This window comes from Schistocerca serialis, chromosome 6, assembly GCF_023864345.2.
Source record: "Schistocerca serialis cubense isolate TAMUIC-IGC-003099 chromosome 6, iqSchSeri2.2, whole genome shotgun sequence".
In the NCBI taxonomy this organism is placed as follows: Eukaryota; Metazoa; Arthropoda; class Insecta; order Orthoptera; family Acrididae; genus Schistocerca; species Schistocerca serialis.
The window spans coordinates 217,697,055-217,718,108 of NC_064643.1; the positions used below are offsets into that span (position 1 = coordinate 217,697,055).

Consider the following 21,054-nt stretch of genomic DNA (forward strand, 5'->3'; position numbering starts at 1 on the left):
TATCAGGCTCCCTTTTCGTGGACGATTTTACCATCTATTGCAGCACGCAGTGTACACGTGTCCTGGAGCGCTGTCTTCAGCGTTCTCTTGACCGTCTTTACTCCTGGAGTGTCGCCAATGGCTTCCGTTTTTCTGCCGAGAAGACGGTCTGTGTTAACTTCTGGCGCTACAAAGAGTTTCTCCCACCGTGCTTACGACTCGGTCCCGTTGCTCTCCCAATCGTGGAGACAACAAAATTTTTAGGTCTTACATTTGACAGGAAACTTAGTTGGTCTCCACATGTGTCATATTTGGCTGCCCGTTGTACCCGTTCTTTAAATGTCCTCCGTGTTCTCAGTGGTATGTCGTGGGGGAGCGGATCGAACCGTCCTGCTTCGTCTATATCAGTCGATCATCCGCTCCAAGCTGGATTATGGGAGCTTCGTATACTCCACTGCACGGCCATCCATCTTACGCCGCCTCAACTCCATACAACATCGGGGTTTACGACTTGCGATCGGAGCGTTTTATACTAGTCCCGTAGAGAGTCTTCATGCTGACGCTGGCGAATTGCCACTCACCTACCGGCGCGATATACTGCTTTGTCGGTATGCCTGTCGGCTACTGTCAATGCCCGACCACCTGTCTTATCATTCCTTTTTTGACGACTCTCTCGACCGTTAATACGGGTTGTATGTCTCTGCCCTGCTACCCCCTGGAGTTCGCTTTCGTCGCCTCCTTCAACACCTTAATTTTTCACTCCCTGCAACCTTTCGAGTGGGCGAGAGCCACACGCCACCTTGGCTCCAGGCTCAGGTCCGCGTTCACCTTGACCTCAGCTCGCTCCCAAAAGAGGTTACCCCCGGTTCGGTCTACCACTCCCGTTTTGTTGAACTTTGTTCGAAGTTCATCAATATCACCTTCATTTATACAGATGGCTCGAAGACCAATGACGGGGTCGGGTGTTCTTTTATTGTCGGGGCACAAAGTTTCAAATACCGGCTCCATGGCCATTGTTCGGTCTTCACAGCTGAGCTCTTTGCCCTCTACCAGGCTGTTCTTTACATCTGCCGCCACCGACATTCTGCTTATGTCATCTGCTCCGATTCCCTGAGCGCCATCCAGAGCCTCAGCGATCCGTATCCGGTTCACCCTTTCGTGCACCGGATCAAACGCTCTCTTCAGCAGCTGGTGGACGTCGGTTCTCCGGTTAGCTTTATGTGGGTCCCTGGCCATGTCAGTATCCCTGGGAACGAAGCTGCAGATGCCGCGGCCAAGGCTGCGGTCCTCCAGCCTCGGACAGCTTCTTGTTGTATCCCTTCGTCGGATTGTAGCAGGGTAATTTGTCGACGCATTTTATCGCTGTGGCATGCCGATTGGGCTGCACTTACAGACAACAAGCTTCGGGCCTTGAAACCTCTTCCCGCGGCTTGGACGTCCTCCTCCCGCCCTTCTCGGCGGGAGGAGGTCGTTTTGGCCCGGTTACGCATTGGACACTGCCGGTTCAGCCATCGCCATCTGCTGACGACTGCGCCGGCGCCGTTCTGCCCGTGTGGGCAATTGCTGACGGTCCGCCACATTTTAATGTCCTGTCCGGATTTTAACACACTGTGTCTAGATCTTAACCTGCCATGTACACTAGGTACCATTTTAGCGGATGACCCACGAGCAGCTGCTCGCGTTCTTCGTTTTATCAATTTGACAAACCTCTCTAAGGACATTTGATGATGCTGTTTTTTAATCCTATGCCTGTCAGTCTGTCTTTTATCGTGTTTTCCCTTTTAGTTGTTGTTTTAAACTTGTGCCTCGCGGTGCATTCTTAACGTAGTCAGGGCGCTAATGACCATTGAAGTTGTGCGCCCTAAAACCACACAAAAAAAGAAAAATAAATAAATAAAATAAAATAAAAAAAAAATAAAAAAAAAATAAAAAAAAAAATGTTGAAGTGATATTTCCAGAAAAACTCGGAGAGTGGGATTGGTAGCTTCAGTGAACTCAAAGCAGTGGTCGAAGATTGCTTTAGTGTAGAGCTTCTTAAAGTTAGAAATAATCTGCTGGTCCACAGGCTGGAGTAACGGATTGGTGTTGGGGGCAAAAATTGGATCTTGATGAATTGAAATGCTTTGAGGAGGAGGTCGTAAAGGCCTGGAGAATGGGTATGAGCATTGTCCATAACAAGCAAGACATAGAATGTCAGATTCATCTCTCAACCAAATATTTTTTTCACCAAGGACCAATCACTTTATTGATACAATCACAAAAAAGATCACGTGTCACCCAAGCCTTGTTGCTGGCCCTCTACACCACATTTTACCTACTCTTCTGGACTTTACACTTCTTGAAGGCCCGTGAAGTTTCTGAATGGTAAACAGCAGTTTAATTTTGAAATCAATGCTTGCATTGGCAAAGAATAGCAATATGAGATGGTCTTTCATTGGCTTGTGACTGGACAATGCATTCTCCTCTGCTGTTATAAAGGTACACTTCGGGGTCTTTTTCTGGAATAGACCTGTCTCATCATAATTAAAAATCTATTGCGGCAGATAACCCTCAGAATCTATGAACATCATGAAGTTACCAGTGAAGTTCTTTGCTGCCTTGGTGTTGGAGCTGGCTGCTTTGCTGTGGCTCACAACACCATGGATGCCGGTTCTTCTCTTAAAGTTCTTGAACCAGCAACAGCTTCCTTTAAACACTTCTTCAGCTGCGGATGATTCTGGCATCGTCTTAATGATGTCGGTGAAAATCATTCTCGCCTTCTCAAAAATGATGTTCTCGTTAATAGTGTTGCCTTTCAATTGCTTTTCGTTTATCCATATAAGGAACAATGTTTCAGCATTGTCCAGAATACAAAACTGTTGTTTAGATACTCTTGTCACTACCTTTAAAGCATCTGACTTCTTAATCTTGTCCTTGTTCTTGAGGATGGTGCAAATATTTGATGTAAACTGATTGTATGTGCATGCTAAATCAGCAGTGCTCACACCACGTTTGCATTTTTCAGTGATTTTATGTTTCATTTTTAAGGTCATTTTCTTTCTCATGTGGTCCTATTCTTGTGGCTTTATCTTCAGGGACATTTCTATGTAGGTTATTACAATTTGCACACAAAGAAAACACTATGTGAACACAAGTTTAGAAAAATGTGTCATCACAAGCTGCACTGTGATGGTAGCAGAAAGAGCGCTAACCTCAGACTGCAGTATGTACTAAAGACATTGTTCATAAGCTGTTGCTGACAATGAAAGGTACTCATATTGCTGAATGAGATCCCACCATGCATGAACGGCTGATGATGTCACGCTAAACTGTCGTCACTCGTTATGCAAAACATCGCTCATTAAGCGAGTCATTTATTTACGATTTGTTTTGCTCATTATGCGAATTGTGCATTATGGGAGGTGCTAGTTAAGCAACATTCCACTGTATATCTATTCAGAAAGGTGAATATAAATCCGCTTGATGCCTACATGAAAGACAGTTTCCACTTCTTCCAAATTAACAACGTAAGTGTAGACCAGATGTGACTTGAATGCAAATAAATAGTATGAACAGCAATTGAAAGACTCGTAGCAAATAAATTAATGAATGATGGAGCAGATCCCCTGTGTTACACAAAAGAGGTTTGAACATTGTTGCAGAAACAACAAAAAAAAACCTGCCAAATTTAAATGAACGCAAAATACTCAAGATTGGCAATCTTTTACAGAAGCTCAAAATTTAGCGCAGACTTCAATGCAGGTTGCTTATAGTAGTTTCGGCGATGAAGCTTTGTCTCGAAACCTGGCAGAAAATCCAAAGACATTTCGGCCATATGTAAAGTATGCTAGCAGCAGCAAGACACGATCAATGCCTTCTCTGCGAGATATCTGTGGAAATACTACCAATTACAGTGCAGCTAAAGCAGAGTTACTGAACATAGCCTTCCAAAATACCTTCACCAAGGACAACAAAGTAAATATTCCAGAATTTGAATCGAGAACAGCTGCCAGCATGAGTAACTTAGAAGTAGATATCCTAGGAGTAGTGAAGCAACTTAAATCATTTAATAAAAGAAAGTCCTTGGTCCCGACTTTATATTAATTAGGTTCTTGTGACAGTATGCTGATGCAATAGCTCCATACTTAACAATCATATACAACCACTCACTTAACGAAAGATCCATAGTCAAAGACTGGAAAGTTTCACAAGGCACACCAATGCTCAAGAAAGGCAATAGGAGTAATTTACTTTATTACTGGCCCATATCATTAACCTTGATATGCAGCAGGATTTTGGAACATATATTGTGTGCGAACATTATGAATTACCTCGAAGAGAATCGTCTATTGACACACAGACAACATGGATATAGAGCACATCTTTCTTGTGAAACACAACTAGCTCTTTACTCACACAAAACATTGAGTGCTATCACCAAGGGATTTAAAATTGATTCCGTATTTCTAGATTTCCAGAAGGTTTTTGACATCATACCTCACAGGTGGCTTGTAATCAGGTTGCAGGCTTATGGAATATCATCTCAGTTATGCGACTGGATTCATGATTTTCTGTCAGAAAGGTCACAGTTCATAGTAATTGATGGAAAGTAATTTAGTAAAACAGAAGTGACCTTGGCAATTCCCTAAGGTAGTGTTATAGGCCCTCTGCTGTTCCTTTTCTATAAAATTATTTAGGAGACAATCTTATCAGCCATCTTACTTTTTTTGCAGATTATGCTGTCATGTATCATCAAGTAAAGCAACCAGAAGATCAAAACAAACTGCAAAAAGATTTAGAAAAGATATCTGTATGGTGCCGAAATTGGCAACGGACACTAATCAGTGAAAAGTGTAAGGTCATCCATGTGAGTAGTAAAAGGACTCCATTAAACTTCGGTTACACAATAAATCAATCAAATCTAAATGCTGTAAATTCAACTAAATACCTGGGAATTACAATTATGAACAACTTAAATTGGAAAGAACACACAGAAAATGTTGTGGGGAAGGCAAACCAGAGAATCTACATCTACATGACTACTTTGCAATTCACATTTAAGTGCTTGGCAGAGGGTTCATCAAACCACAATCATACTATCTCTCTACCATTCCACTCCCGAACAGTGCGGGGGAAAACGAACACCTAAACCTTTCTGTTCGAGCTCTGATTTCTCTTATTTTATTTTGATGATCATTCCTAATTATGTAGGTTGGGCCCAACAAAATATTTTCGCATTCAGAAGAGAAAGTTGGTGACTGAAATTTCGTAAATAGATCTCGCCGCGACGAAAAACGTCTTTTCTGTAATGACTTCCATCCCAACTCGCGTATCATATCTGCCACACTCTCTCCCCTATTACGTGATAATACAAAACGAGCTGTCCTTTTTTGCACCCTTTCGATGTCCTCCGTCAATCCCAACTGGTAAGGATCCCACACCGCGCAGCAATATTCTAACAGAGGACGAACGAGTGTAGTGTAAGCTGTCTCTTCAGTGGACTTGTTGCGTCTTCTAAGTGTCCTGCCAATAAAATGCAACCTTTGGCTCGCCTTCCCCACAATATTATCTATGTGGTCTTTCCAACTGAAGTTGTTCGTAATTTTAACACCCAGGTACTTAGTTGAATTGACAGCCTTGAGAATTGTACTATTTATCGAGTAATCGAATTCCAACGGATTTCTTTTGGAACTCATGTGGATCACCTCACACTTTTCGTTATTTAGCGTCAACTGCCACCTGCCACACTATACAGCAATCTTTTCTAAATCGCTTTGCAACTGATACTGGTCTTCGGATGACCTTACTAGACGGTAAATTACAGCATCATCTGTTAACAACCTAAGAGAACTGCTCAGATTGTCACCCAGGTCATTTATATAGATCAGGAACAGCAGAGGTCCCAGGACGCTTCCCTGGGGAACACCTAATATCACTTCAGTTTTACTCAATGATTTGCCGTCTATTACTACGAACTGCGACCTTCCTGACAGGAAATCACGAATCCAGTCGCACAACTGAGACGATACCCCATAGGCCCGCAGCTTGATTAGAAGTCGCTTGTGAGGAACGGTGTCAAAAGCTTTCCGGAAATCTAGAAATACGGAATCAACATGAGATCCCCTGTCGATAGCAGCCATTACTTCGTGCGAATAAAGAGCTAGCTGCGTTGCACAAGAACGATGTTTTCTGAAACCATGCTGATTACGTATCAATAGATTGTTACCTTCAAGGTGATTCATAATGTTTGAATACAGTATATGCTCCACAACCCTACTGCAAACTGACGTCAATGATATAGGTCTGTAGTTAGATGGATTACTCCTACTACCCTACTTAAACACTGGTGCGACCTGCGCAATTTTCCAATCTATAGGTACAGATCTATCGGTGAGCGAGCCGTTGTATATGATTGCTAAGTAGGGAGCTATTGTATCAGCATAACCTGAAAGGAACCTAATCAGTAGACAATCTGGACCTGAAGACTTGCCCGTATCAAGCGATTTGAGTTGCTTCGCAACCCCTAAGGTATCTACTTCTAAGAAACTCGTGCTAGCAGCTGTTCGTGTTTCAAATTCTGGAATATTCCATTCGTCTTCCCTGGTGAAAAATTTCGGAAAACTGCGTTCAATAACTCCGCTTTAGCGGCACAGTCGTCGGTAACAGTACCATCGGCGCTGCGCAGCAAAGGTATTGACTGCGTCTTGCCGCTTGTGTACTTTACATACGACCAGAATTTCTTCGGATTTTCTACCAAATTTTGAGACAATGTTTCGTTGTGGAACCTATTAAAGGCATCTCGCATTGAAGTCCGAGCCAAATTTCGTGCGTCTGTAAATTTTAGCCAATCTTCGGGATTTCGCGTTCTTCTGAACTTCGCATGCTTTTTCCGTTGCCTCTGCAACAGCGTTCGGACCTGTTTTGTGTACCACGGGGGATCAGTTCCATCTCTTACCAATTTATGAGGTATGAATCTCTCAATTGCTGTTGCTACTATATCTTTGAATTTGAGCCACATCTCGTCTACATTTGCATAGTCAGTTCAGAAGGAATGGAGATTGTCTTTTAGGAAGGCTTCTAGTGACACTTTATCTGCTTTTTTAAATAAAATTATTTTGCGTTTGTTTCTGGTGGATTTGGAAGAAACGTTATTGAGCCTAGCTACAATGACCTTGTGATCACTAATCCCTGTATCAGTCATGATGCTCTCTATCAGCTCTGGATTGTTTGTGGCTAAGAGGTCAAGTGCGTTTTCGCAACCATTTACAATTCGCGTGGGTTCATGGACTAACTGCTCGAAATAATTTTCGGAGAAAGCATTTAGGACAATCTCGGAAGATGTTTTCTGCCTACCACCGGTTTTGAACAAGTATTTTTGCCAACATATCGAGGGAAGGTTGAAGTCCCCACCACTGAACTGTTCAGCAACTATATCATTGGAGTTCGGGGGTCTGTAGAAGGAGCCAATTATTAACTTAGTTCGGCTGTTAAGTAACCTCCACCCATACCAATTCGCACGGAGTATCTGCTTCGACTTCACTACAAGATAAACCACTACTGACAGACACAAACACTCCACCACCAATTCTGCCTAATCTATCTTTCCTGAACACCGTCTGAGACTTCGTAAAAATTTCTGCAGAACTTATTTCAGGCTTTAGCCAGCTTTCTGTACGTATAACGATTTCAGCCTATGTGCTTTCTATTAGCGCTTGAAGCTCAGGGACTTTCCCAGCACAACTACAACAATAAAATTTACAACTACAATTCCGACTGTTCGTTGATCCAAGCATGTCCTGTATTTGTCAGGCACTCTTTGAGATTGCAGCCCACCCCGTACTTTCCCGAGGCCTTCTAACCTAAAAAACCACCCAGTCCACGCCACACAGCCTGCACTACCCGTGTAGCCGCCAGCTGAGTGTAGTGAACTCCTGACCTATTCGCAAAACTGTCTGAGCCTCTGATTCAGACCCTCCACCCGACTCTGCACGAAAGGTCTGCAGTCGGTTCTGTCAATGATGCTGCAGATGGTGAGCTCTGCCTTCATCTCGTAAGCAAGACCGGCAGCCTTCACCAAATCAGATAGCCGCTGGAATCCAGAGAGAATTTCCTCAGATCCAAAGCGACACACGTCATTAGTGCCGACATGTGCCACCACCTGCAGCTGGCTGCACCCTGTGCTCTTCATGGCATCTGGAAGGATCCTTTCCACATCAGGAATGACTCCACCCGGAATGCACACGGAGTGCACACTGGATTTCTTCCCCTCCTTAGCCGCCATATCCCTAAGGGGCCCCATTACGCGCCTAACATTGGAGCTCCCAACTACCAATAAGCCCACCCTCTGTGATTGCCCGGGCCTTGAAGGCTAATAATCATCCTCTGAAGCAGGGCAGGCAGCTGCATCTGGCTCAGCCAGAGACAGTGCCTGAAACCTGTTTGACAGCCGCACCGGGGAGGCTTTATGATAAGCCTCCAGGGACATCTTTCGCTGCCTGCTACGCCTTGGAATGACCTCCCAATCAACCACAGGCGAGGGCTCAGCCGCACTGCGGGCACCAACCGGGGCAACCACAGCGGGAGACCGATCTGGGGACAGACGGGACGAGGTTGACATCCCCGTGATACCCAAGTCCGGCTCCCCACAGTGGTGCCCATTGGCAACAGCCTCAAGCTGCGCGACCAAAGTCAGCGCCACTTGCAGCTGTGAGCGAAGGGATGCCAATTCAGCCCTCATCCGAACACAGCAATCACAGTCCCTGTCCATTCTAATCGATGCTGAACAACAGTTACTGAAACACGAGTCCGTGCCTAGATAACGCAAGGGAAACACGCAAAGAATGTATTAACTAACCTGTACAAATGCCTAACGACTGCGCTACAATCTGCCTGAATTTACAATTACAGTAACTAAAACTCGAAATTACACCTCCTATACGAAACTCACACACAATTTAAGTAAGAATCTACGAAGTAAACACTAAAGCGCGATGCTACAACTCTCAAATACTATAATACGCCCAAAATTTATGAATTAAACAATGCAAATACCCAAAAGCACGCAAAGAAATTAAGAATTAAACTATGTAACAAGTAAGCAAGCTAGGGGTATACGACTTGCTGCTGCAGCTGCTTATCCAACGGCGGCAGGGAGCCGCGTTTTATTTGGCGAACCCTTAGATGATCCAACATATATACTAATGAGACTGCCTACACTATGCTTGTCCATCCTTTCTCTGAGTCCTGCTGCATGGTGTGGGATCCTTACCAGATAGGATTAACGGAGTACGTTGAGAAAGTTCAAAGATGTGCAGCACATTTTTTATTATCGAGAAATAGGAGAGAGAGAGTGTCACAGACATAAGAGATCTGGGATGGACATTATTAAAACAAAGGTGTTTCTCGTTGTGGCAGGATCTTATCACAAATTTTGAATCACCAACTTTCTCCTCTGAATGCAGAAATACAGGGTGTCTTCTGAAAGACACCCGGGAGGGGTCATGCAGCTCAGCCACCAGCTGTTGCCGCCATAAACCATGGCATCCACATCGCCCGCCACCGCTGCACCCGACTCTCGGACACTAATCTACTAGTAGGCAGATGTGCACACACTCCCTTGGAGTTAAGCATAAACAGCATTGCCATCTGATTAACTTAAGTGTGCCTTTATTTACAGTAGTTGCTCAAAGTGATGCCCTCCCCCCTGTGATAAGAGCACTTGGCATCTCGTGAACACATTAGCAAACACTCAGCAAATTTCAGCTGCCGAAATCTGTGATATGACTAGCCGAACCCTGTCTTCCAACTCCTCGAGCGTGCAGGGTTTGGTTTGCATGCACCTTGTCTTTTAATGTTCCCCAAAGATAATAATCACATGGATTTAGAATTAGAGAATGTGGAGGCCAACCATTCATCCCATCATCAAAAACACTTCGTATTGCTGTCATAGAAGCATTGGCGGTGTGTTGGCTTGCATTGAATAACGGTACATATTTTCGTTAGTTGTTAGTTCTCGAAAAAAGGATGCAGTATATTGTTCACATGCCTGTCAGAACGTATGGTTTCATGGAAAAAGATTGGTCCAGTAATTCGTCTTGCAGTAATTGTATACCACATTCCTGTTTTCACATCGTGGAGAGGTTGTTGATGCAATCCATAAGGATTTTCAAGGGCTCCAACGTCAATTGTTCTGAGTATTTATGTATCCTGACAAATGCTGCCATGCTTCATCAGAACAAAACGCATCCCAGGATCAACTTCCTCATCATGCACAGAGTGTAACAACAAGTTGCAATAATAACGTTGAGCAACAGTATCTGAGTTCCTCAATTTGTGCAGAGTTCTGCAAGTAGATGCTCTTGACACACCAGTCTGAAGCGTCAAACGGCGCAGAAATTTTCTTGGATTTCTTTCCAAGGCCTCTCCTATCTCGTCTAATTTATTTGCAGTTGAAACACTAGGTTCTCTGGGCCTTTGTTTGTGTAACACAGATCCAGTCTCTTGAAATATCTGCACTAATCTGCAATCTGGCCTTGTAACAATAACCAAAACGGCCTTGCTGTGCTGGTACTGCGAACGGCTGAAAGCAAGGGGAAACTACAGCCGTAATTTTTCCCAAGGGCATGCAGCTTTACTGTATGATTAAACGATGATGGCGTCCTCTTGGGTAAAATATTCCGGAGGTAAAATAGTCCCCCATTCGGATCTCCGGGCGGGGACTACTCAAGAGGACGTCGTTATCAGGAGAAAGAAAATTGGCGTTCTACGGATCGGAGCATGGAATGTCAGATCCCTTAATCGGGCAGGTAGGTTAGAAAATTTAAAAAGGGAAATGGATAGGTTGAAGTTAGATATAGTGGGAATTAGTGAAGTTCGGTGGCAGGAGGAACAAGACTTCTGGTCAGGTGACTACAGGGTTATAAACACAAAATCAAATAGGGGTAATGCAGGAGTAGGTTTAATAATGAATAGGAAAATAGGAATGCGGGTAAGCTACTACGAACAGCATAGTGAACGCCTTATTGTGGTCAAGATAGACACGAAGCCCACACCTACTACAGTAGTACAAGTTTATATGCCAACTAGCTCTGCAGATGATGAAGAAATTGAAGAAATGTATGATGAAATAAAAGAAATTATTCAGATTGTGAAGGGAGACGAAAATTTAATAGTCATGGGTGACTGGAATTCGAGTGTAGGAAAAGGGAGAGAAGGAAACATAGTAGGTGAATATGGATTGGGGCTAAGAAATGAAAGAGGAAGCCGCCTGGCAGAATTTTGCACAGAGCACAACATAATCATAGCTAACACTTGGTTTAAGAATCATGAAAGAAGGTTGTATACATGGAAGAACCGTGGAGATACTAAAAGGTATCAGATAGATTATATAATGGTAAGACAGAGATTTGGGAACCAGGTTTTAAATTGTAAGACATTTCCAGGGGCAGATGCGGACTCTGACCACAATCTATTGGTTATGAACTGTAGATTAAAACTGAAGAAACTGCAAAAAGGTGGGAATTTAAGGAGATGGGACCTGGATAAACTGAAAGAACCAGAGGTTGTACAGAGTTTCAGGGAGAGCATAAGGGGACAATTGTCAGGAATGGGGGAAAGAAATATAGTAGAAGAAGAATGGGTAGCTTTGAGGGATGAAGTAGCGAAGGCAGCAGAGGATCAAGTAGGTAAAAAGACGAGGGCTAGTAGAAATCCTTGGGTAACAGAAGAAATATTGAATTTAATTGATGAAAGGAGAAAATATAAAAATGCAGTAAATGAAGCAGGCAAAAAGGAATACAAAAGTCTCAAAAGTGAGATCGATAGGAAGTGCAAAATGGTTAAGCAGGGATGGCTAGAGGACAAATGTAAGGATGTAGAGGCCTATCTCACTAGGGGTAAGATAGATACTGCCTACAGGAAAATTAAAGAGACCTTTGGAGATAAGAGAATGACTTGTATGAATATCAAGAGCTCAGATGGAAACCCAGTTCTAAGCAAAGAAGGGAAAGCAGAAAGGTGGAAGGAGTATATAGAGGGTCTATACAAGGGCGATGTACTTGACGACAATATTATGGAAATGGAAGAGGATGTAGATGAAGATGAAATGGGAGATATGATACTGCGTGAAGAGTTTGACAGAGCACTGAAAGACCTGAGTCGAAACAAGGCCCCCGGAGTAGACAACATTCCATTAGAGCTACTGACGGCCTTGGGAGAGCCAGTCCTGACAAAGCTCTACCATCTGGTGAGCAAGATGTATGAAACAGGCGAAATACCCTCAGACTTCAAGAAGAATATAATAATTCCAATCCCAAAGAAACAGGTGTTGACAGATGTGAAAATTGCCGAACTATCAGTTTAATAAGTCACAGCTGCAAAATACTAACACGAATTCTTTACAGACGAATGGAAAGACTAGTAGAAGCCAACCTCGGGGAAGATCAGTTTGGATTCCGTAGAAACACTGGAACACGTGAGGCAATACTGACCTTACGACTTATCTTAGAAGAAAGAGTAAGGAAAGGCAAACCTACGTTTCTAGCATTTGTAGACTTAAAGAAAGCTTTTGACAATGTTGACTGGAATACTCTCTTTCAAATTCTAAAGGTGGCAGGGGTAAAATACAGGGAGTGAAAGGCTATTTACAATTTGTACAGAAACCAGATGGCAGTTATAAGAGTCGAGGGACATGAAAGGGAAGCAGTGGTTGAGAAGGGAGTAAGACAGGGTTGTAGCCTTTCCCCGATGTTGTTCAATCTGTGTATTGAGCAAGCAGTAAAGGAAACAAAAGAAAAATTCGGAGTAGGTATTAAAATTCATGGAGAAGAAATAAAAACTTTGAGGTTCGCCGATGACATTGTAATTCTGTCAGAGACAGCAAAGGACTTGGAAGAGCAGTTGAATGGAATGGATAGTGTCTTGAAAGGAGGATATAAGATAAACATCAACAAAAGCAAAACAAGGACAATGGAATGTAGTCTAATTAAGTCGGGTGATGCTGAGGGAATTAGATTAGGAAATGAGACACTTAAAGTGTAAAGGAGTTTTGCTATTTGGGGAGCAAAATAACTGATGATGGTCGAAGTAGAGAGGATATAAAATGTAGAATGGCAATGGCAAGGAAATCGTTTCTGAAGAAGAGAAATTTGTTAACATTGAGTATAGATTTAAGTGTCAGGAAGTCATTTCTGAAAGTATTTGTATGGAGTGTAGCCATGTATGGAAGTGAAACATGGACGATAATAGTTTGGACAAGAAGAGAATAGAAGCTTTCGAAATGTGGTGCTACAGAAGAATGCTGAAGATTAGATGGGTAGATCATGTAACTAATGAGGAAGTATTGAATAGGATTGGGGAGAAGAGAAGTTTGTGGCACAACTTGACCAGAAGAAGGGATCGGTTGGTAGGACATGTTCTGGGGCATCAAGGGATCACCAATTTAGTATTGGAGGGCAGCGTGGAGGGTAAAAATCGTAGAGGGAGACCAAGAGATGAGTACACTAAACAGATTCAGAAGGATGTAGGTTGCAGTAGGTACTGGGAGATGAAAAAGCTTGCACAGGATAGAGTAGCATGGAGAGCTGCATCAAACCAGTCTCAGGACTGAAGACCACAACAACAACAACAATCTGCATATCGCCGAGTCATTGGGAACACGCACACCAGAAAATTTTCATTTGAATTCAAACCTACATTCCATGTGTAATTCTGTTTTTGCATAGTTCAACACAAGAAACACTCATTGGTCTTTCGTGTATACCATACCGAATGGAAACTCGACACAGTACAGAAGACACGCGCACAGTGTTTCTGTCTGAGGACTGTACCCAGCAACATACAGGCAGGGAAAGCCCCGGACTCGGCGCAGTTGCAATAATTATGGCTAGCAACAATATTTGAAGTGATTAAACTTGACAAAAAAAAAAAAAAAAAAAAAACCACCCGTAAACTCAGTCACACAGGTAGGTAGCAGGCACAAAGTGTTGGTATCCAAGAACTATGCATATGCAGATGCAGTGGTAATAGCTGGCAAACACGCCACGCGACCTGCAGACCCCTCCTGGGCGTCTTTCATGAGACACCCTGTATTTTTATTGGCACCAACCTACATTGAGAGTAACAACCATCATAATAAAATAAGGGAAACCAGAGCTTGCATGGAAAGATATTGGTGTTCATTTCTTCTGCGCAGTTTTTGAGAGTGAAATAATAGACAATTATTGTGGAGGTGGTTTTAATTAACTCTCTGCCAGGCAGTTAAGTGTGATTTGCAGAGTATCCGTATAGATGAAGATAACAAACCAAATTCGGCATAAATAACAGAACTGAACTTGGCAAAAAAACACAGAATTTGATAAAAACAATGGTTTTGGCAATAAATACAGAATTTGGCGACATGGGATTTTGCAAATGCACCACCAAATTTGATACAAAAAGCAACATTAAAGTTTGTAAAAAAACACCTCAGCAAAAAACAACAAATTTGATCATGAAGTAAAACATTTTTTACGCGTCCCTAGTGATAACAGTAAATAAGTCTTAATGTCAGAAAGAGAGAGAGAGAGGGGGGGGGGGGGGAGGAGGAGATGGCCAGAGAGAGGGGTGGTGAGGATATGGAGAGATATTGGAGGGGGGGGGGGGAGATTAGTATATTTATACAACATCCATACATGTTTTTGCAACTGCGAAGCATTGCCGAGGTCACTAGTACAGTCTGATGAAAGAGCAGGACCCAGGTACAGTTGAAAATGTGATAGCGGAGATTAAAATTGCTCAGTCAGACCAGTAATTACTAATATAGATTGTTCTACATACAAAATTGATATGGAGCTCAACAAAATATTGAAAACGAATTTTATTTATGCAGAATCCTATAATATTACAAACAGTGCGACCTTCACTCGGGAAATACCAGATGGTGCTCTACTTTCACTTCAGTGGATATCAAGAACCTATATACAAATATCCTGGTCAGTGAAGCCTTAGAACTGATAAGAATAAATCTGCTATGTAACAAAACATAGGCCAGGCTGATGTAGTAGAACTGATAGAAATATTAGTTTGTTTTGTCACGTAACTATTGTATATTTGACAACAAATGTTACAGGCAAAGTGATGGCCTTACCATGGGAAACTGCTTAGCAGGAACCATTGCATATATCTTTATTAACCTGGTGGAGAAGGCTTTTTTCAAGGTGAATCCAGAAATTAACAACAACAACAACAACAACAACAACATAGTATACTACAAAAGCTATATTGATGACTCAGTTGTGCTTTATGGAGGGAACAAAATGCAAATAGAAAACTTGTCCAAGAAAACAAGTAGTATGCATGCCAAGATCAAATTCATGATGGAACATAAAGTAGACGCAAAGTGTATATTTTTTTTTTTACAACAAAAACAGCAGACATGCATTTCAAATATTCAGAAAACCAGCATGTACAAACATGATTATCAATCCCCTCTCCAGTCATCATCTAATTCAGAAGCATGCATACTTTTACTCTATGATACATAGAATAATATGGCTTCTCCTAGGCTAAGCAAAAGTAAAGAAAGAATTAGACATATTAAGACAGGTCACAATATCCAATAAAGTCAAGTTAAAAAGTAACATGAAATACATAAGAAAACATCAGGTAGAACTGAGCATATGTTCCAGAGAAAGGGAGTTAAAATTGCGTGCATAAAAGTGTGTAACAGAAAAATAAGATAGTGCCATAACATGGCACTTATGAGTAATAAATACCAAGCCGTGATTGTGATAAAAGCTATATCGGCCATACAGGCAGGTTCTTTGACTTAAGATTCAAAGAACACACACACACACACACACACACACACACACACACACACCAGCAGTAAAACAGCGTTAGGTTTACATATGCAAGTGTTTGGATATGATATTGGTAACATGGACCAACTACTAAAAATTCTACATAGTGTTGAAAAAATTAGGCAGTTGGACATTTTGAAACAACTGGAGATTTATGTCACAAAACACAAAGAGCCGTACAAACTCCTCAATGAACAAAATGAGTCTGCAACTAACGCATATTTTAAAATTGACGACGATATACTTAGCTGAGTTAGTCACAGCTCCCTTCGCACATGCTCCAGCTGATCATAGGCCGCCTTGTGAATGAGTCCATGTCGCGTTTGTGCTTCCTAACATGAACTAGTTAATATAAATCCCTTGCAGTCAGAGGAAGAGTGCCAGAAAGCTGCAACAAGGAACTGCCGTGGTTATCCATTGTGTGCCAGGTTTCCAAAAGTTATGTGCATTTGTGTAAAGACTGAGTGTAGCACCACTGAGCACCGAAAAATATACCATAAAGATTGCTACTCTATCTCCTTTATTGTAAAAGCCTTACTTTGTTGTAAATAGGTTTTACAGTTTTAAAGGCCTATATTTACTGTCATACTTTATGAATAAAAGATTGAAATAGCATTGTGATAATTGTTGTATTTTATGATTTCCATGGTTAAAGGTTGTTCTATAGGGGTCATGCGCAGCTAGTGCAAAGGGTAGGGAAGGATAAGTACATTTTGTTGTATGTTCATAATTCCCTGGTTTCTGATTTTATGTTTAAATGACAGTGCATGAAGACTTGTTCATCAAATGAATCCCATAGGTATATACCATATGCATGTTAATAGCATTTTACTAATTTCACAATCAGACATAGTGAAAATAACTGCACTTATTTCAGGTCTTAATTTAAACTTTTCTGTTCTCTGTTGTAGCATCTGATGATGGCCTTTTAAGGCCGAAACTGGTTAGGACTGTATCATAAAAAATTAATAATAATAAGTTACTTTTATCACTGATCATATTCTTGAATGAAGTGTCTGCATACTGCTCGAAAGTGAGTGCACTGGTGTTTGTTGACTAAGGAATAGCGTAAACAGTGAGGGGAGCATGTGACGGATACACTCCATTTCAAAATATTGCAAATTATCATTGTACATTTTCTGAGCTTGTAAGTTGCTAAACCGATGTATTACATACTAATGTTGTTATATAACTGATCATTACATGCAGTCATAAATTATTTAGTAAATAGTAATCTTGTACTAAATTGTAGCTTTTGTACCATACAAAGGCCTGCATTACATTGTGACTATACTCGCCATTGTTGGTACATGGCTCTCACCTTCACCACTAAATATTCACGAAATGTGTTATAGAGATTCTTTATCTGAGATGTCTGTCATTGTTTATATGGGTAATGTGTTTGACAAAGGCAAACAGATAAATTAAGACCTCTGATTGAATAATAGTAAATCATCATTGCTGTGTCATAATTATAACTTTTTACGGGATACAAAAGGAAGTAAAACATAATCATTAAGCAAGGCAGATGCACACATTAACCTATAATATTCCCTCTTGTGGTCAGAGGCCAGGCTCATGCAAAGCAAGAAAAATTCACAGTACTATTGACACATGTATGAGAAGTGAAATGTGACACAGAAATTGCCAACTTGGAGCTAGGCACAAACTGCATACATGAAAAGAAACGTGCAAGCAACAAAAATATTTGGGAGTACAAAATCAATACTTCATCAAGTGGGTGAACTATTACTCAGTAATGAAAACACGCCATGTCATGTGCAATAGAGCTAATCATAAAGTAATTTTAAGTAGTTCAGTTTCTTTCCTGACCTTACTCAGTATTGTCTCATAGTTTCCCAGCCACTTCATATGCCAGGATTAATTCACTCAGTAATCTATTATTTCCACAACCCTCACTCTGTTCATACTTACTATCTTACTATGGGTGTTTTATTATCTGTACTTCCATTCAACTTCTTGCTGCTTGTTTCCCCGCTGTCTCATCACGTTCTTTAATCATACGTGATGTGTTTAATGCCTTTTTACTGTAATAAATTTACCAACATTATTTCATTATTCTGCTGCACAATTTTTACTTGTGTATGTCAGTTGCTGCCTTCTCATCTTGTATGTTTCCACATTTGACCTTGGTTTTACTCACAACTTCTCATGTTGTCTGCAGTTACCATCTCTCTCTCTCTCTCTCTCTCTCTCTCTCTCTCTCTCTCTCTCTCTCTCTCCCTCCCTCCCTCCCTCCCTCCCTCCCTCCCTCCCTCCAGCCCCTGAAAAGGTGAATAGGAAGCCTCGAGTTCTGAAAGTTTAATCTTAAGAATTCCCCACCTCCACATGAACCCTGACCCCAACCCCACCCCCTCTCTACATGTTTGCTCTATGCCCCATTTCGAGTGTGGAGCAAATAAGTGCAACAGAGTGACAACAATGTTTCTATTATAGCCATGTCAACTGTCCAAGGTAACAGGCTTTTACTTTAATGGTAGAGTCTAAAATACTGGACTATTATTTGTAGTTACTGATAAGGAATGATGACGCATTGTGTCTGTACACACGGTAGATAAGCTATGCCTACCATCTCATGTCCTGATAAATTTAGTATTAATATTTCATTATGTATGTTTGAATGGGTCTGTGAAGTATGTTCAATTAAAGTGATTTTTTCGTTTTGCAGAAACACCGAAAATACATCGGATAAAGAATTTAATGTCAATGGCCGAAGAGGAAGTCTGACAACGAGACATGCAAGTAACACACAACCAAATGCATCTACAAGCTCAAGCAGTGGTGATGAAAGTGATCCTGAAAGCCTTTGTCAACAAAGGCTAACTAGTGGTTCTCAGAGTGATCTCAGTGCAAGTCATTCCACTTCAAAGACAGTAAAAAATTCTGAAGCAAATAATCAACAAAAATTGAGATTGGGGGCTTCCAAAAAGTATGAGAATCCTGAAAATTTGTCAATGGGGATGCCAGTTTGCCGCGAGCCTGAAAATTTAGATTCTAATATGTGCCGAAGAATTGGAAATATGGTAGCATTTCGAGATCATGATACATCTAGAAGTAATGTCAACACAAATAGGCAAAGACAGTTAGAATCATTACGTCGAATGGAAGAAAGACTACTTAGCTTGTCACGCAGAAGCAACAGTTCATCCTCTGGCGCTGCGAAAGCTGAAGAGACAAGTAAATCAACCGACACACCTGCATTTGTAAGGAGAAGGCTTCCACCTTCAAAGTCATCAATGTCAATGTATGTTTTAGATATTTCAAATGTCCTTTCACACTGTGTTGTGAGATGGTTGCCTGTTAAGGAAAATAGAGGGCCTGAAGAAATGATTTTGTATACTTTAGTCGCAGGTAAAGGTGAACTCATTATGTTTGGTGGTATTCAAAAAGATGCAACTTCCATTGCTGCTAGTGCCCAGCAGTCATCTTATGGATCAAATACAGTCTCAAATTCTCTCTACTTCATTACGTCACCAAAAGGAATCATTTAATTCTATTCAAAAATAATAAGAGTACTCGGAAGACTGCAGGCACGAAACACTTATATCTGTGTTAAGAGACTTATTTATTTTTATGTTATGTTTTGTTCCTTTTTCTCTTTTTTTACCCTCCTATAAAATACTGCTGATGGAAGAAATTCTTTTCACAGTTTGTAAATATTGAAAATTATGGCACAGAAAAAGTTAAAATTAAATAAAGAAATGAGTGTAAACATTTGATGTTAAGTCTATGGATATTTTCGGACATATAACATGTGCAGCTGTACAACAAATAAAGTATTGTCATAAAATAATCTGAATTAATTAACTCATATGATCTTAACGTAGTTACGGGGATTCCACCCCAAGGTCTTGCTTTTTGAAGGCTGATGCAAAGACAGTAACCACTTTCAAGTTTTTGCTTCTACTTTTTTGGTGTCACATTATGATACTTTTTAGAGCTTTAATCTAAGAAGGTTTTAAATCTTTAAACACAAACCGTTCCATCTTATGAGCTTCAGTATTGATTATTTGCCACATACTGAATCTGCATTTCAATAGGTGTGTGTGTGTGTGTGTGTGTGTGTGTGTGTGTGTGTGTGTGTGTGTGTGTGTATGTTCCAAAGAGACAAGGTGGTGGGCCAGTACTTGCTTTCAGAAGGCAAAATTGGATGTACTGCACTGTACAGAAACACTTAAATGTAGAGTATACTATTCCTAGCCTTCCGAACTTGTTCTCTCCTTTCCCAGGAAAGAAAGAAGCATTGATTGGTTAGGAGAAGATTGGAAAGGATGGGCAGGTCACTCAGAACATAAATTGAGAGGACACACCTTTTGTGTGGAGCCATTCACACTCTTTGTAATTTAACATTTTTCTCAACTGAATTTTCTCATATATGTACGAAGAATAGCAGGCTGGAAATGAGCTGGCTAAAAATGAGTGTAATAGGTTGGCCACATTAATACATGATATGAAATTGTGTCTCTCTGTAAAACAAATTAGTAAATTAGTACTAGTGCAATCTCTGGTGTTCATGATTTTTACTTACAGCACCATATTGACTGTTTTCCAATTAGAGACCAAATTATAATGCTTGTAGTGACTATTTAAATTTGGGTCAGCTTAAAGAATATGTTATGTGTGACCTGTACGAACCAGCTGCTATCAGTTCAGTGACAATTGCTGAGAGTATAAAGTGCCAAATCCTACACAGTAAAATTATATATGTTATTTTGCTTTAATTTTAATGCTTTCAAATAACTAGTGTCGTATACTCTTAGTTGTTATACAATTATAACTATGTTCAAAACATGTACGTTCTTAGATATGAATTACAGTATAATGATGTGTAGTTTCTCTAGAATTACAATAGTATAAACAAAAAACAGTGCCTGATCAGGTAAATAGAGAAGGTATATCAGTGGCAAATATATGTGCATTTGAAGTGGCAGTAAATTTTTATAGATAAACTGGGATGGATTTATGAAATTTTTGTTGCACGTAAGAGTATTTTTGCTTTTGGAAATCAATCACTGAAAACTATTCATTTTGGCAAAATAAATGAAAAGCTCAAATGTAAAAATGCATCTATTAAAGAGTAAGTGAACATTTCATATAAACCATAATAGGAACTTGATAGAACTAAACAGTACTAATTGGTAATGCATTAGAGAAGATTAGAAAGTTTTGATTTCAGAAACTATTGAAAATAACAGAAGAAACTTACATTGCATAGTCATCACCGAGCGAGGTGGCG

The 21,054-nt window shown here is 40.8% G+C and overlaps 1 protein-coding gene across 1 annotated transcript in view; it reads left to right on the top strand.

Moving 5' to 3' along the window:
* LOC126484586 (F-box only protein 42) overlaps nucleotides 1–20,821 on the top strand; it is a 69,322-nt gene extending 48,501 nt beyond the window's left edge. The window contains exon 8 of the mRNA XM_050108148.1: nucleotides 18,487–20,821. Coding sequence (XP_049964105.1) covers nucleotides 18,487–19,309 — 823 coding nt within the window. The 3' untranslated portion in view covers nucleotides 19,310–20,821. The remainder of the gene's footprint in view (nucleotides 1–18,486) is intronic.
* Nucleotides 20,822–21,054: the final 233 nt, after the last annotated feature.